We start from the raw sequence: 19,323 nt of genomic DNA on the forward strand, positions 1-19,323 counted from the left end.
AGTGCTGCACTGGAGAATCTTGGAGCATACTATCAAGCTTCTTCTTTGGTGTTTTTTCATCAGATGTAGTTGTCACTGCCATTTGTTATATCCCTAGTTGCTCCTTGGAGAAGGTGGGGATGAGCTGCCTTCTTGAACCACTGCAGTCCATGTGCTCTAGGTTGACGCAAAATGTCCTTAGCGAAGGAATTTCAGGAATTTGACCCAGTGACACTGAAGGAACGGCGATATATCTCCAGGTCAGGATGGTGAGAGGTTGGAGGGGAACTTGCAGGGGCTGCCGTTCCTATATATCTGCTGCCCTTGTCCTTCTAGATGGAAGTGGTTGTGGGTTTGGAAGGTGCTGTCTGAGGATCTTTGGTGAATTTCTGCAGTGCATCTTGTAGATGGTACACACTGCTGCTACTGAGTGTTGGTAGTGGAGGGAGTGAATGCTTGTGAATGCGGTGTCAATCAAGCGGTTGCTTTGTCCTGGATGGTGTTGAGCTTCTTGAGTGTTGTTGGAGCTGCACTCATCCAGGCAAGTGGGGAGTATTCCATCACACTCCTGAATTGTGCCTTGTAGATAGTGGACAGGCTTTGGGGAGTCAGGAGGGGAGCTACTGACGACAGTATTCCTAGCTTCTGACGTGCTCTTGCAGCCACTGAGTTTGTACACTTTTCAAGGTATTACCTTCCCCATGTCCAGCCAGTTCGCAGGCAGCACATATTTTTGTGAGAGCAAATTGGGCATTGTGATCCTCGAGCTCACTTTCGGGGGCTGTTGAGTTTCCTTCCTCCAGTCCCCAGAACCCATAGCCCTATTATCACTGACTTGGCCAATTCGAGAGCTCTGAGATTTGACACCAAGTATCAATAGCTTACAGCAGTGCAGGAGACACCACAGCTGAGCTAACTGCATGCCCATCTGATAGCCACACACACACAGCCCCTTTCTAACCAGGTTCATTGGATAGTGGTCAGCTTTTTCCTCTTTTACACAGTGAGTTGTGGCCAATTTCAAGAATATCAACCACTGCTAAGTGTGAGATCAGCCCCAGACAGCAAATGGAGTATTCACAACCCCTCAAATAGAGCCACAATAGAAATTTCAAAAACCTAAGATGCAAGGGAAGACAAAAACAAAAGATCCAAGCATTTTTTAAGGAAGACAGTGCCTCTTTGAAGCATTCATTACGAAGGGAAGAGGTTACAAAAGCCTTTCACCACTTCAGGCCATTTATGTACAGCAAGCTCCCACAGAAATGTGATATTGATGAGCTGGTTTGCTTTTCACAATAAATAAAAGCAAAAAGTGCTGAAGAAGAATCATGCCAGACTCGAAATGTGAATTCTGTTTCTCTCTCCGCAGATGCTGCCAGAACCTGCTGAGTTTCTCAAGCACTTTCTGTTTTTAGTTTCAGATCTCCAGCACCCGCAGGATTTCACTTCAGTAGTTTTAGTAATGTTGATGGGAGGATCAATATTAGTCAGAACACAAGGGTGAATTCATCCTGCTCTCGTGCAGTAGGACTATTACATTCGTCTGAGAGGGGAGATGGGACCTCAATTAATATCCCATCCATAGGGTGGCATCTCTGACAGAGCAGCACTGACCTGTATGGGTAATTTGTAAAATTAACCAATCATACAAACATGAAGGGATATGAACATGAATGGTTGGGATCAGGTGTAATGCAAAAAATAATCTGCAGGAAGAATGTGCTGTTGGGACTGAGGGTGACAGGTGACATCAGATGTGAGAGGTCATGCATGCCGATTTGGTGACTGCCATACAATCGTACAGCCACAAAGTGAAGCCTGTCGGCTTGAAAATATATTCTTGAATCTGGGCTGGAAGTTGACCTCTGTCCTCAATCCCACCCTGCCAAACTGAGCAACATCTAGGCCTCGCCCCATGTTGCATTCACCCACTCTTTCATTTACCAGGAACCTCCTCCCACAAGACAATGTATCATTCAAACAATCTGAAGAAAGGCCAGTTCAATCGACCAGTTGAAGGAACAATGATGTGGACATTTATAATCTTTAAAGCAATGGACTACTCCAACTTCAAATCTAGGTCAAGCATTGCAAAATTCAACACAGAGTGAGGCACCTTCAACTCTGTCTCATTAGCAGGCCTCCACCACAACTGCAGAACGGCAGTGAAGTGGCCTGGAGTTTCCTGAGTGGAATTGTCGATTGAGGAGCATTTTTGTGCTCTGGGGCTATGGGTTGTTAAGGACTGCCAATCAGCACGCACTAGGATTTGCATTGTGACTACCTGAAGGTACAGGACTTGAAAAATCTTTCAGTCTCTTCACTTGGGTTCAATTTGAACTCAAGTCCCAAGCTTCAAAGAACAAAGTCCACCGTGTTATATTTCAAAAGGCAATTCATAGAATCCCTACAATGTGGAGGCAGGCCATTTAGCCAGTACCACCCCTCCAAAGAGTGACCCAACCTATAACCCTGCATTTCCCACCAGACTAACCCACCTAACTTTCACATCCCTGGACACTATGGGCAGTCTAGCATGGCAAATCCATCTAACCTGCACACGCTCGGACTGCAGGAGGAAACCAGAGCATCCGGAGGAAACCCACTTGGACACAAGGAGAATATGCAAACTCCACACACACAGTCACCTGAGGGTGGAATCAGCCCCTGGCACTGTGAGGCAGCAGTGCCAACCACTGAACCACTCAACCACACCAGCAAGGTATCAGATTCCTAAAGCATGTAATGGCTTGTCCAATCCTCACATCGTCAATAAGACCAGATATTTGTAATCAAATTACAACAGTTGTGCTGGCAGTGATTTGTTGGCAATGGAGAGCTCTTACTTCTTGTGCCATTCGTAGATCTGGTGAATGTTCCCAAATACTATTTTATCTTTCCCCTTCATGTCTTCAGGGACTCCTTTTTCATTCATCGTTGCAATGTAGCCCTGGAAGAGGAAAAAAGAAAGCTTTGTTAATCGCTCTGAATGGCAGGACAAGAAAAGACAATGTCCCACACTCGTTCAATGGTATCAAAGAACAAATTGCAATGAGAAGCTATTGCTGAAGGATTTTTGGAACGAAGAAGCAGGAGACATGAAATGACTATACGAGGCATGGTTAATAGGTTGGCAGATGACACCAAAATTAGGAGGTGTAGTGGACAGCAACGGTTATCTCAGAATACAATGGGACCTTGATCAGATGTGCTGAGGAGTGGCAGATGGAGTTTAATTTAAATAAATGTGAGGTGCTGCATTTTGGAAAGGCAAATCAGGGCAGGACTATTCATGGGGTACATGGAACATTCCTTGTTCCAGTCCTATTCCAGCCCCCACCCACAACTCTCTCTCTGATACATCGACAATATCATTGGTGCTGCTTCCCTCTCTCGTCAAGAATTGGAAAACTTCATCAAGTTTGCCTCCAAATTCCACCCTGCCCTCACTTTCACCTGGCCTATCTCTGACTCCTCCCTTCCCTTCCTCAAAATTTCTGATTCCGTTTCTGGGGATAGACTGGCCACTAATATCCATTACAAGCCCACTGACTCCCACAGCTACCTGGACTATACATGCTCACACCCCACTTCCTGTAAAGACTCCATCCCATTCTCTCAGTTCCTCCATCTCTATCAAATATGTTCAGATGAGGACAACTTCGACAAGGGAGCCTCCGAAATGTCCACATTCTTCCTCAACCGAGGATGTCCCAGCTCTGTTGACAGGGCCCTCAACCAGGTCTGACCCATCTCCTGCACTTCCGCCCTCACCCCTTCTCTTCCCTCCCGCAACATCGATAGGGTTCCCCTTATCCTCACCTACCATCCCACCAGTATCCACATCCAGAAGATCATCAGACACCATTTCTGCCACCTCAAGCAAGATACCACCACCAGATACATATTCCCCTCCCCTCCCGTGTCCGCCTTCCGCAGGGACCATTCCCTCCGGGACACCCTGGTCCACACTTCCTTCACCCCCAGCACCTCCACCCTGGACCCCCACAGCCCTATGGCACCTTCCCCTGTAACCGGCGAAGGTGCAACATCTGCTCATTTACCTCCTCCCTCCCCAGTATCCAAGGGCCCGAACATACCTTCCAGGTGAAGCAACACTTCACCTGCACTTCCCACAGATAAGTCTCCTGCATTCGCTGCTCACAATGTGGTCTCCTCTACATTGGGGACACGAAGTGTAGACTTGGCAACTGCTTTGTAGAACATCAACATTCTGCTCGTAAAAAGGACCCTGAACTCTGTTGCCTGCCACTTTAACATAACACCCTGCTCCCTGGCCAACATCTCTGTCTCAGCCTCGCTGCAGTGTCCCAGCGAAGCCCAGCGCAAGCTGGAGGAACAACACTTCATTTTCCGCTTGGGGACCCTACAGCCCTCTGGACACAATACTGAGTTCAATAATTTTAGGGCCTAAACTCCCCCATGTCCCAGCCCCCCACCCCACACACCAGGCCTTGTTACCACACAGCCTGCCACTACACACCCCCTGTTGTTAGTCACTAACAGTCCCCATTAACAACTACTCACACTCCCAGCCTGATCATTAGCAACTCTTTGTCTGTCCAACTTCTCTTCTCTCTCTTTAGGCTCTATCCTATTGTTTACTCCCAACTCCATCACCCTCCCCTTTTTTTCTACCATAAATTGACGTTTTCCTAGCCATCATCAGTTCTGAGGAAGGGTCACCGGGCCCGAAACGTTAACTCTGTTTTTACTTTCTGCCAGACCTGCTGAGCTTTTCCAGCAACTTTGTTGTTCAGGACTTATATACTTAATGGTGGTGTCCTGGGGAGTATTGCAGGACAAAGAGACCTTGGGGTGCATGTTCATGGCTCCTTGGAAGTGGAGTCACAGGTAGCCATGATAGTGAAGAAGGTGTTTGGTACGTGTGCCTTTATTGGTCAGCGCATTGAGTATTAGAGTTGGGAGGACATGTTGCAGCTGTACAGGACATTGGTTATAACAAGGTGTAGAGCTGGATGAACACAGCAAGCCAAGCAGCATCAGAGGAGCAGGAAGGGTGACGTTTCAGGTCTAGATAACAAGGTGTAGACCTGGATGAACACAGCAGGCCAAGCAGCATCAGAGGAGCAGGAAGGCTGACGTTTCAGGTCTAGATAACAAGGTGTGGAGCTGGATGAACACAGCAGGCCAAGCAGCATCAGAGGAGCAGGAAAGCTGACGTTTCGGGCCTAGACCCTTCTTAGACCTTTATGAAGAAGGGTCTAGGCCTGAAACGTCAGCTTTCCTGCTCCTCTAATGCTGTTTGGCCTGCTGTGTTCATCCAGCTCTACTCCTTGTTATCTCAGATTCTCCAGCATCTGCAGTCCCTACTATCTCAGGACATTAGTTAGGCCACTTCTGGAATACTGTGTACAATTCTGGTATCCCTGCTACAGGAAGGATGTTGTGAAACTTAAAGCGTTCAGAAAAGATTTACAAGGTTATTGCTGGGTCGGAGGGTTTGAGCTACAGAGAGAGACTGAATAGGCTGGGGCTATTTTCCATGGAAAGTTGAAGGCTGAAGGGTGATCTTATGGAGGTTTACAAAATCCTGAGGGACATGGATAGGGTGAATAGCCAAGGTCTTTTCCCCAGGGTAGGGGAGTCTGAAACTATAGGGAATAGGTTTAAGGTGAGAGGGGAAAGATATAAGAGGGTGGTAAGTATATGAAATGAGCTGCCAGAGGAAGTGGTGGAGTTGGGTGCAATTACAACATTTAAAGGAATCTGTAGGAAGGGGTTAGAGGGCAATGGACCAAATGCTGGCAAATGGGACTAGTTTAATTTTGGGTATCTGGTTGGCATGGATGAGTTGGCCCAAAAGGTCAGTTTCCATGCTGTATAACTGAGTCTAGACGCCAGTGCCCTACTGACTAAGGTATTCAGTCACTGGTGCAGAGGTCAGGTGACCAACCTGGAAGGCCGCAGTTTGCTTGAGTATAGCCTAAACAGTTGCTGGGTACAGTGTCCCCTCGACTGCTTGAATATTCCTTCCAGCATATGGATAACACTGCCACAACAGTGAATGGTTTCCTGACAAAATTCCTAACATCAACGTACAGACGGGAAGATCAACAGGATCTACTGAAAACTAGTGTCAAGGCTACATTCATTTCTCCGCACTGTGGTGGTGTTAAAGGGTTACTATAACACCCATTTGTATTCATGTGGGGCCATTAATGTAGCAAAGTGTCCCAGACACCTACAGATGCAGAAAGATTGTTTCCCCTTGTGGGAGAGTCTAGGACCAGAGGGTACAATCTCAGAATAAGTGGTCACCCACTTAGCACTGAGATGAGGAGGAATTTCTTCTCTCAGACGGGAGTGAATCTGTAGAATTCTTTACCACAGAGAGCTGTCGAGGCTGGGTCATTAATTATATTCAAGGCCGAGATAGACAGATGTTTAATCAGGAAGGGAATCGAGGGTAATAGGGGAAAGGCAGGAAAGTGGAGTTGAGGACTATCAGATCAGACATGACCCCAATGAATAGCAGAGTCGAGTCTGGCTGAATGGCCGACTTCTGCTCCTACATCTTATGGTCTAGCAATGCTACAATTATCTAAATAGTCTGACAATCCAGAAATTGATTATATTAAAATTATAAAAACAAATTGTACCTCCACTATAAAACCCAAGTCGGTCACATATAATTTTTCCGTTTCTACAAGTTCTTGTAGTACGTACCTGTGTTGAAAGAACAGACACTGTGAGTAACATAAAGCATTGAAAGAGTTTAGTGCTGCAGTAATGGTGACCATGAAACTACCATATTATTGCAAAAACCTATCTGGTTCACTGTTGTTCTTCAGGGATGGAAAACTGCCATCCTTACCTGGTCTGGCCCTCATGTGGCTCCAGACACACAGCAATGTGGATGCCTCTTAACCGTCCTCTGAAATGGCCCAGGAAGCCACTCAGACATATGGAACTGATACAGAAAGGTAGAATAGGCACAAAACCAGACAGGCACAGAAACGAATAATGGCACATCTTACCCAATTGTCCCTGCAAGGTCCTCTTTACTAACATCCAATGCTGGGGGCATGGGGTGCCAGAATAGGGAGGGCTGTCTCACAGACTGGTTAAACCTCAGCCTGATACAGTCATACTCACAGATTCAGACCTTACAAACAATATCTCAGACATCACCATCCCTGGATCTGTCCTATCTCACTGGGAGGACAGACCCAGCACAGGGGACGGCACAGTGGGATACAGTCAGGAGGGTGTTGCTCCAGGAGTCCTCAACATTGACTCCAGACCCCATGAAGTCTCATGGCTTCAGGGTAAACATGGGCAAGGAAACCTCCTGCTGATTACCACATACCGTCCTCTGATGAATCAGTACTCCTTAATGTTGAACAACACTTGGAGGAAGCACTGAGGATGGTAAGGACACAAAACATACTCTGGGTGGGGATGTCAATGTCCACCACCAGGAGGGGCTCAGCAGCAGTACTACTGATTGAGATGGTCGGGTCCTAAAGGACATAACTGCTAGACTGGGTCTGCAGCAGGTGGTGAGGGAACCAACAAGGAACCATCCCCCCTTAAAAAAAGCTGTTGAGGCTGGAAGGGGGAGTCAGTTGAAAATTTTGAATATGCGACTGATAGATTAGTTCTCATGAAGGGTCACTGGACCCGAAATGTTAACTCTGTCTTCTTTCTCCACTGATGCTGCCAAACCTGCTGAGTTTCTGCAGCAATTTCTGTTCCTGTTTCAGATTTCCAGCATTGACAGTTCTTTGTTTTATTATCTTGATAGATTAGTGTTAGGTTAGGGTATTAAGAGTTAATGGGATGTATGTAAATTGATGGGGTTAGGATACAGACCAGTCATAACTTTACTGAATGGTGGGATAGTCTGACAGGCTGAATGTCCTCCTCCTGTTCCTCTGTTCCTAACTGTTAAGAGCATTTCTACCAACTGAAGTAAATTGCTGAAATCTGGACCTGCCAACAAATTCCCTCTCTTGATATTATCCACATACAATACTCAAATAAAAGGTGCAATCAGGTTGGAGAATAATGAGAATCATTGCCAATGACAACATTTTTAGATGGACACTATGGGCGGCACGGTGGCTCAGTGGTTCGCACTGCAGCCTCACAGCGCCAGGAACTCAGATTCTAGATCAGCCATCCTAAATTGCCCGTAGTGTTCAGGGGTGTGTGGGTAATAGGGGAATGGGTCTGCGTGGGATGCTTCAAGGGGCGGTGTGGACTTGTTGGGCCGAAGGGCCTGTTTCCACACTGTAGGGAATCTAATCTAATCTAATCTATCTAATGGGAATCCTAATTTCAAATTGCTCATTTGATGAATTTAAATGATTATTAGGAATTTTTACACTTGAGTTAATAGGTTTAGAACTACCTATCACAACACCAGGCATAATTTAAATTAATTTCTCTATTAAATGCAATAAGGAAAGGGAAAACACTCAGAGTTCAGGCAGAGGCCAACATGCCAATCGATCAAAAGGTACTCTCTTCATTGTCCAAGAGCCCTTGCATTTACATCGTAGCTTTTCATGATCTCAAGACATCCCAAAGCATTTTACGTCCCAGGAAGCACAATTACCGTTGTTGTGGATATTAAAATAAAATGATGTGGCATCTGGTCTATGCACAACAAGATCCCAAACATCAGTGAGAGAATGGCCAGGACATCGAGGACAACAGCGAACTGAGTGGAGGCGGAGGCTTGGGGACCGCTTTACAGAACACCTCCGCTCGGTTCGCAATAAACAACTGCACCTCCCAGTCGCAAACTATTTCCACTCCCCCTCCCATTCTCTAGATGACATGTCCATCATGGGCCTCCTGCAGTGCCACAATGATGCCACCCAAAGGTTGCAGGAACAGCAACTCATATTCCGCTTGGGAACACTGCAGCCCAATGGTATCAATGTGGACTTCACCAGTTTCAAAATCTCCCCTTCCCCCAGCGCATCCCAAAACCAGCCTAGTTTGTCCCCTCCCCCCACTGCTCCGCACAACCAGCCCAGCTCTTCCCCTCCACCCACTGCATCCCAAAACCAGTCCAACCTGTCTCTGCCTCCCTAACCTGTTCTTCCTCTCACCCATCCCTTCCTCCCACCCCAAGCCGCACCTCCATCTCCTACCTACTAACCTCATCCCACCTCCTTGACCTGTCTGTCTTCCCTGGACTGACCTATCCCCTCCCTACCTCCCCACCTATACTCTCCTCTCCACCTATCTTCTTTTCTCTCCATCTTCGGTCCGCCTCCCCCTCTCTCCCTATTTATTCCAGAACCCTCACCCCACCCCCCTCTCTGATGAAGGGTCTAGGCCTGAAATGTCAGCTTTTGTGCTCCTGAGATGCTGCTGGGCCTGCTGTGTTCATCCAGCCTCACATTTCATTACAATGGGCGAGGAAGGTCATTTTAACATAACGCCCCCCCCGCCAAACCCCCAGCAACAGGCTGATGGGATAGGGTCATCAATTCATGTGACCTTCCCTTGATGTCAATGGTGTTAAACACGTGGCCATCCCAGCAGTTTACTGCTCAGCAGCTTTGGTCAGTGCAGGATGATACTGAGAGATATGCAATATGGTCAACCTTGTTTTTAAGTGGAGGTTAGTCACTTACATACTCTTTTCTAAGGCACTCTTCTTTTCTTCCTCAGTGTCTACTGATGTGACTGTTGGCTGTGGCAATCCATTTGGAGGGTGAGCCAATGATCCCGTGGCACCATCCTGAACAGCGAAGGTGATGGGACTCTGCACCTGGAGGATATAAACATATAAAATAATCAGAGGGTTGGATAGGGTGGATAGGGAGAGCCTTTTTCCTAGGATGGTGATAGAGAGCACGAGGGGGCATAGCTTTAAATTGAGGGGTGAAAGATATAGGACAGATGTCAGAGGTAGTTTCTTTACTCAGAGAGTAGTAAGGGAATGGAACGCTTTGCCTGCAACGGTAGTAGATTCGCCAACTTTAGGTACATTTAAGTCGTCATTGGATAAGCATATGGACGTACATGGAATAGTGTAGGTGAGATGGGCTTGAGATCGGTATGACAGGTCGGCACAACATCGAGGGCCGAAGGGCCTGTACTGTGCTGTAATGTTCTGTGTTCTATGATACAAAGCCAGTGAGGTGTTACTTACAACCCTCAGGCAACAACAACAAACATTTATAGTGCACCTTTAACATCATGAACTGCCCCAAGCTGCTCCATCAGTAGTGTGACTTCTCAAAATTCAACACCGCCATTCGATGTATGGAGGTATTTGGGCAGTTTGATCAAAGATGTAAGTTATTAATAAAGAAAGGAAAGGTTACTGAACGTAATCATGAGAAGCAAGAGTAGGCCATTTGGTACCTCGAGACTGCTCCACCATTCAATGCTTGGTCTGATATTCCCACTCACCCCGATACTCACTAGTCCCTTCGTTGATCAAGAAACCATCAACCCTCCGTCTTAAAAATCTTCAAGGAGCCCACTGCCCCTACTCACTGGGGAAGAGAATTCAACAGATCCCCATGGCTGAATGACAGAAAGAAAAATGTCCTCATCTCCATCTTAAATGACGTAGGATTAGGAATCTGGATCTTTTGGTTTAGGCAACTGTTGGCATTGTCAGCAATGGTGAAGTCATTAAAATCAGGGGCACGCAAGAGGCCAGAATTGGAGGAGCACAGACATTGTACCAAATCATCCATCTAAGATGAGTGCATCCAAAATGTGGACAGTGGCAAATCAGATTGAAGATCACAATTACCAACCCACTGGCAAAGTTCCAATTTTGGGTTCTACATTGCCATGTGCTGTAAGACATTGACCAGTGTCTTGGCTCCTTTGCAGACCCAAAGTTTTGCCTGAGTTAAGGTCAGCAACTCTGATATGTTGTATTCCTGAAGGTCTTGTTGCAAAAGGCAGAGATGGTGGTAAGATCATAGCTAAAGGGTATGTGGGAGAAGGCAAGATCAGGGGAATGAGTTGGATGATGAGCTATGATGATATTAAATGGTGGAGTAGGCTCAAAGGGCTGAATGGCCTACTCCTGTTCTTATCAACTATGTTTCCATCACTGAACTGGAGGCTAACTTTCTGGGACCAGGAGTTCAAATCCTATTGTAGCAGCTGATAGAATTTGATAAATTTAACTCTTTAAATCTAGTTTCAACAATGGTGACCATCACCTTATTGTAAAAATTGATCCAGTCACGATGGCAGTCCTTACTCAGTCCGGTCTCCAGACCCACAGCATTATGGTTGATTCTGAGATGGCCAAACTAGCCATTCAGTTCAACAGCAAACGGGATCTTGTGGTGCGGTGATAAAGGCCCTGTCTCTGGGTTCAAGCCCTGCCTGCCTCGGAGGTATGTAATGATATGTTTGAACGGGTTTGTTAAAGAACATAAATGTTGGCTTTGACATGAAGGAAAACTACGTGTTAGGAATTCTCTTGCTGAAGGCTGTCATGCAGGCACAATGATCCCAGAGAATGCAGTGACAAAGAGGTTTTCTTGGCTAAGTACTGTCATTTCATGCTACATCTATTAATGGCAGAGAACAGGGTTGGTTAGTTTAGTCGGCTGGTTTGTATTATAGACTGATGCTAACACATCAGCCGAGATTACCATAAAGGGCTCTCCTCCTTCATTGCTCAGACCTTTCAGTATAGGAGCTGGAACATCATGTTGAAGTTGTATAGGCCACTTCTGGAATACTGTGCGCAGTTCTGGTCGCCCTGCTATAGGAAAGATTTTATTAAGCTGGAGGGGGGTCAGAAGAGATTTACCAGAATATTGCCGGGAATGAAGGGTTGGAGTTCTGGGAGAGGCCAGGAGTTTTTTCACAGGAGTGTTGAAGTGGTGACGTTATAAAGTTTTGCAAAATTATGAGAGGCATAGATAAGATGAATGGCAGCAGTCGTTTTCCTAGGGCGGGGGATTTCAAGGCATGAGGGGCAATTTTTTTTTACACAGTGGATGGTTCGTGTGTTGATTGAACTTCCGGAGGAAGTGGTGGATGTGGGTACAGTTACAACATTTAAAAGATATTTCAAGAAGTACATGAATAGGAAAGGTTTGGAGGGACATGGGCCAGCAGCAGGTAGGTGGGGCTAGTTTAGTTTGGGATTGTTTGGAGGGGTACGGGCCAGGAGCAGGCAGGTGGGACTAGTTTAGTTTGGGATTATGGTCTGCATGGACTGCTTGGACCAAAGGGTCTGTTTCTGTGCTGTATGGCTCTATGGCTGGTTTGTATTATAGATTGATGCCAACAGCATGGGTTCAACACATTGGCTGAGGTTATCACGAAGGACCCTCCTCCTCAACCTCTCCACTCACCTGAGGTGACCCTCAGGTTATACTCATCACCAGTCTCTCTCTCTCTCTCTCTGTCTCTCTCTCTGTCTCTGTAATGAGTTAGCAGCCCAGGGTGACTCCACCTTTAATACAAGAGAGATGCTTATATCCACGTTTGTCAATGATAGCAGGGAGCTTAAATTTACACTTACCCAGCCCTTTCAATTTAATGATTCCACTTTCTCCCCTCTGGGCAGGGACACCCACCTCCCACCACACAAACACAGCGGGGAACGTGAAAACGCCACACAGACAGTCACTGAAGGGTGGAATCAAATGCAGGTCCCTGGTGTTGTGAGATAGCTGTGCTGACCACTCAGCCATTGTGCTGACTTGACAGAATCAATTCTGACACACGTTTGAAAATAAGGTCCACCATTTAAGACAGAGATGAGAAGTTTTCCATGCTCAGAGATTTGTGATTCCATCAAACTGTCTTACTCAGGTAGCACTGGAGGTGGGATCATTGAATAAAAAAAAGTCATTCACGGGATGAGGGGGTCGCTGGCTAGGCCAGCATTTATTGCCCATCCCTAATTACCCAGACGGTAGTTGAGACTCAACCACGTTGCTGTGGGTCTGAAGTCAAATGTAGGCCAGACCAGGTAAGGATGGCAGTTTCCTTCCCTAAAGGACATTAGTGAACCAGATGGTTCCTGACATCTCTCATTCTTAATGCCAGATTTTTTTTTTTTAATTGCAAATTTCACCATGACAGGATTTGAACCCAGAGCCCAGAAAATTACCCAGGCTGTCAGATTAACAAACCAATGATAATACACGAGGCTATCACCTCCTTTTGAAGGCTGGAGTAGATAGACTCTTGACTAGTTATTATGGATAGACAGGAATTTGGAGTCAAGCTTACAATCAGATTATCCATGATCTTATTGAATGGAGGAACAGGCTTGAGGGGCTGGGGAGCCTAGTTCTATTTTATATATGTAGGCACATTGGAAAGAGTTACAAGTTGACAATTAACCTAAGTGGGGCTGGTACAATGACTCAGTGGTTAGCACTTCTACATCATAGCACCAGGAATCTGGGTTCAATCCCAGCCTCTGGTGACTGTGTGGAGTTTGCAAATTCTCCCATGTCTCTGTGTGGGTGTGCTCCGGTTTCCTCTCACAGACCAAAGTTGTGGGTTGGCCAGGCTAAATTGCCCATTGTTTCCAGGGATGCGCAGGCTAAGCGGGTCAGCTATGGGAAATGCAGGGGGTAGGGTAGGGGTATAGGTCTGGATGAGATGCTCTTCAGCGGGTTGGTGCAGGCTAGATGGGCTTAATGTCTTGTTTCCACACTGTGGAGATTCTATGATTCTAAAATAAAACCAAGAACTGTGAAGGCTGGAAATCTGAAACAGAAATTGCTGGAGAAACTCAGAAGATTTGGCAACATCTGTGAAGAGAGAAAGAGTTAACAGTTCAGGTCCAATGACCTTTCATCCAATTGACATCAAACCTGTGTGGCCATATTAGGGACACATCTTCCTTGTCCACATTCCTGCAGCGGGAGTTATTGTGCAGGGGCACTACCCCCTGTGCAATGAGATTGCTTGGTCCATCCACACAACTCACTAGCATATAGTTGCCATACATAAGGCATGATCAAAGGGTGAAGGTAATGTTAGACTTTCTAGCTTGCCAGTTATAATATAAAGGGGAGGGCATTTATTTACAGCTGCACAAAGCCTGGCTAGACCACATCAAAAGTACAATGTACAGTTGTTGGAACTGCACCTTGGAAACTTGATATCGGCTTCAGATGGGGCATAGCACATCTTCACCAGAATGTAACCAGGGCTCTAAGGGTTAAATTATGAGCAGATATTCCATAGAATAAGTTTATCTTCCTTGGAATTTTGCAGGTTAAGAGGTAATTTGAAAAAGGCTTCAAAGATTTGAAATGAATTCCTTAGATAGATATTGAGAAACTATTTCCACTGCTGATGGAATCCAGGACAATGGGAGATAACATTAATCAGAGCCAGGGCCACTCAAGAGAGAAGTTTGGAAACAATTCTTCACACAAGTGGTTAGACTGAGGAACTCTCTCCCACCAAAAGCAGTTGATACAATCTCAGATATCATTTTAAATCAGGAATTGATAGACCTGAAAATGGTATCATTCTGGCCAAAGCAACTGGATAATGGAGCTAGGATCCAGATCAGTCATGATCTCCTTCACTGGGGAAACAGATTCGGCAGACAGAATGGTCTCCTCCTGTTCCTATGTAAATGATACATTTCCATACCATAACGCACAGGGACTCCATACACTCACACCCACAGACTGACTGCAGACACTTCCAGACTCTTCAGTGCACAACACACACAACTGCATCTACACATATCCTATCATATAGGCACACACACACACACACACACACACACACACACACACACACACACACACACACACACACACACACAGAGTCTCTCTCTCTCACACACACACACATTCTGAACTCTCTCACAAATTCTCATACACATTCTCTCACATGCTCATACTCTTACACACACTCACTCTGTCTCCCACAGTCACACACACACACAAACACACACACACACACACACACACACACACACACACACAGAGTCTCTCTCTCTCACACACACACACATTCTGAACTCTCTCACAAATTCTCATACACATTCTCTCACATGCTCATACTCTTACACACACTCACTCTGTCTCCCACAGTCACACACACACACAAACACACACAGACACACTCTTACACACACACACATACACACATTCTCTCTCACACACAGCCTTTCACAGACACACACACTCACAAACACACACACATTCTCTCACTCACACACACTCACTCACACACACTGTCACACAGACACAAACACTCTCACTCCCACACTCTCACTCCCACACACTCACATTCACGTATTCTCTCTTACACACACACTCACTCACTCTCACAAACACACACATTCCCATTCTCTCACGCACTCTCTCCCTCTCTCAGACACTGACTCTCACACACTCATACACTCTCCCTCATGCACACATACTCTCACTTGCTCTCTCACTCACATACACACACATTCTCACTCTCACACTCTCTCACACACACAATCTCACTCACGCTGTCACTCACACACTTTCACACAGTCTCACTCACACACACAAACACATACAATCTCACACACACAGTCTCACTCACGCACACGCTCACTCACACACACATGCTCACTCGCTCTTTCACACAAGTGCATTCTATCTCTCACACACACACTCGCCCACACACACTCACACATACACACAGACTCACTCTCACTCACACTATATCCCTCACACACGCACACTCTCACATACACACACTCACTTTCACACAGAGTCTCACCCTCGCACTCCCTCACACACACACACACTCTCACACACAGTCTTACTCACACATGCACACACACACACAGACACACTCACTCCCTCGCTCACTCCCACACACACACACTTTCTCACACTCACATACACACACACCCTCTCACACATGCATACTCACACTCTTACACACACTTACATACATACACACACTCACACATGCACTCTCTCAAACACACACATTCTCACTTGCACTCACATACACACACACTGTCTTGCACTCACTCTCTCTCTCAAACATACACACACTCTCTCACTCATACACAACATGCTCACTCACTCACATACACACTCTCACTCGCTCTGACTCTCACAAACGCACTCACACACACTCCCTCATGCACACATACTCTCACTTGCTCTCACTCACATTCACACACACGGTCTCACTCGCTCCCTCAAACACATACACACTATCACTCGCTCTCCCATGTACACACACTCTCACTCGCTCTCACACTCATACACACACGCTCTCACTTCCTCTCAAACTCACATACACACACTCTCTCACTCATGCACACACACACACACACACACACACACACACACACACACACACGCACTCTCTGTCAAACACACACATTTTCACTCTCACACTCTCTCACTCTGTCTCTCAAACACACATTCTCACTCGCTCTCTCACTCATACACACACACACTCTCACTTGCACTCACACTTACATACACACACACTGTCTCACACACTCTCTCTCAAACATACACACTCTCTCTCACTCATACACACACATGCTCACTCACTCAAATACATACACTCTCACTCGCTCTCACACTCACATACACACATTCACACTCGCTCTCAAACTCACATACACACACATTCTCTCATTCAGCTCTCACTCACTCACACACACACGCACACTCACTCTCTCACACTCACACATGCACGCTCTCTCTCAAACACACACATTCTCACTCTCACACTCTCTCTCACACACACACACACACTGCCTCACACTCTCAGTCGCTCTCTCAAACATACACACGCTCTCACTCATTCACATACACACAAACACACTATCACTTGCTCTCCCATGCACATGCACACATTCTCACTCATTCTCACACTCATACACACACACTCACACTCGTTCTGACACTCACATACATACACACACTCTCTCACTTGCTCTCAAACTCACATACACACACATTCTCTCACTCAGCACTCACTCGCGCGCACACACACTCACTGTCTCACACACACTTACATACACACACACACACACACACACACACACACACGAACGCTCTCTCTCAAACACACACACTCTCACTCAAATACGCACACCCACTCTCACTCACTCTCTCACATACGTACACACATTCCCACTTCCACGCATACTCACATACACACACACACTGCCTCACACTCTCACTCTCTCTCTCAAATATGCACATACTCTCACTCACTCACATGCACACAAACGCACTATCACTCGCTCTCCCATGCACGCACGCACACGCACACACACACACACACAAACACTGACTTGCTCTCTCTCTCTCACACACACAAACACTGACTCGCGCTCTCTCTCTCTCTCACACACACACACACACACACACACACACACACACACACAGAGACTCGCTCTCTCTCTAACACACACACACACACAGACTCGCTCTCTCTCTAACACACACACACAAACACTGACTCGCTCTCTCTCTAACACACACACATACACACACGCACACACCCTCACTTGCAGCCACACTCTCACACACACATACACACACGCACACACCCTCACTTGCAGCCACACTCTCACACACACATACACACACGCACACACCCTCACTTGCAGCCACACTCTCTCTCACACACACACGCACACACAAACATTGACTCACTCTCTCTCTAACACACACACATACACACGCACACACACCCTCACTCGCAGCCACACTCTCACACGCACACACACACGCACACACAAACACTGGCTCACTCTCTCTCTAACACACACACATACACACGCACACACACCCTCACTCGCAGCCACACTCTCTCACACACACACACACGCACACACCCTCACTTGCAGCCACACTCTCACGCACATACACACACCCTCACTCGCAGCCACACTCTCACGCACATACACACACCCTCACTCGCAGCCACACTCTCACACACACATAGACACACGGACATACCCTCACTCGCAGCCACACTGTCACACACATACACACACCCTCACTTGCAGCCACACTCTCACACACATACACACACCCTCACTCACAGCCAAACTCTCACATACACACATACACACGCACGAGGGATGCTGTAGGTTGCAGAGAGACATAGATAAGCTGCAGAGCTGGGCTGAGAGGTGGCAAATGGAGTTTAATGCAGACAAGTGTGAGGTGATACACTTTGGTAGGAGTAACCGGAAGGCAAAGTACAGGGCTAATGGTAAGATTCTTAGCAGTGTAGATGAGCAGAGAGATCTCGGTGTCCATGTACACAGATCCTTGAAAGTTGCCACCCAGGTTGACAGGGCTGTTAAGAAGGCATACAGTGTTTTAGCTTTTATTAATAGAGGGATCGAGTTCCGGAACCAAGAGGTTATGGTGAAGCTGTACAAAACTCTGGTGCGGCCGCACTTGGAGTATTGTGTACAGTTCTGGTCACCGCATTATAAGAAGGATGCAGAGGAGATTTACTAGGATGTTGCCTGGTATGGAGGGAAGGTCTTACGAGGAAAGGCTGAGGGACTTGAGGCTGTTTTCATTGGAGAGAAGAAGGTTGAGAGGTGACTTAATTGAAACATATAAAATAATCAGAGGGCTGGATAGGGTGGATAGGGAAAGCCTTTTTCCTAGGATGGTGACGGCGAGGACGAGGGGGCATAGCTTTAAATTGAGGGGTGAAAGATATAGGACAGATGTCAGAGGTAGTTTCTTTACTCAGAGTAGTAAGGGAATGGAACGCTTTGCCTGCAACGGTAGTAGATTCGCCAACTTTAGGCACATTTAAGTCATCATTGGATAAGCATATGGACGTACATGGAATAGTGTAGGTTAGATGGGCTTGAGATCGGTATGACTGGTCGGCACAACATCGAGGGCCGAAGGGCCTGTACTGTGCTGTAGTGTTCTATGTTACACACACATGTACACACCCTCACTCGCAGCCACATTCACACACACCCTCATTCGCAGCCACACTCTCACACACACGCACACACCCTCACTCGCAGCCACACTCTCTCATACACACACGCACACACGCACGCGCACACTCACTCGCAGCCATACGCTCTCACACACACATGCACACACCCTCACTCGAAGCCACAATCTCACACATACACACTCTCACACCCACACACACACACTCTCTCACTCACAGCCACACTCTCTCTCACACACACACACACACACACACACACACCCTCACTCGCAGCCACACTCTCTCACACACACACACCCTCACTCGCAGCCACACTCTCACAAACACACACACACGCACACACCCTCACTCGCAGCCACTCTCACACATACACACATGCACACACCCTCACTCGCAGCCACACTCTCT

At 46.8% G+C, this 19,323-nt stretch overlaps 1 protein-coding gene across 5 annotated transcripts in view; it reads right to left on the minus strand.

Moving 5' to 3' along the window:
* The window catches only part of LOC125448355 (rho guanine nucleotide exchange factor 25-like), a 418,447-nt gene that overhangs the window by 113,273 nt on the left and 285,851 nt on the right, over positions 1-19,323 (minus strand). For all 5 annotated transcript variants that reach the window (XM_059643473.1, XM_048523634.2, XM_048523635.2 and 2 more), the window contains 3 exons: positions 9,624-9,760; positions 6,627-6,693; positions 2,829-2,932 (listed from right to left, as the gene is read on the minus strand). In XM_059643473.1, coding sequence (XP_059499456.1) covers positions 2,829-2,932; positions 6,627-6,693; positions 9,624-9,760 — 308 coding nt within the window. The remainder of the gene's footprint in view (positions 1-2,828; positions 2,933-6,626; positions 6,694-9,623; positions 9,761-19,323) is intronic.

Source organism: Stegostoma tigrinum, chromosome X, assembly GCF_030684315.1.
Source record: "Stegostoma tigrinum isolate sSteTig4 chromosome X, sSteTig4.hap1, whole genome shotgun sequence".
In the NCBI taxonomy this organism is placed as follows: Eukaryota; Metazoa; Chordata; class Chondrichthyes; order Orectolobiformes; family Stegostomatidae; genus Stegostoma; species Stegostoma tigrinum.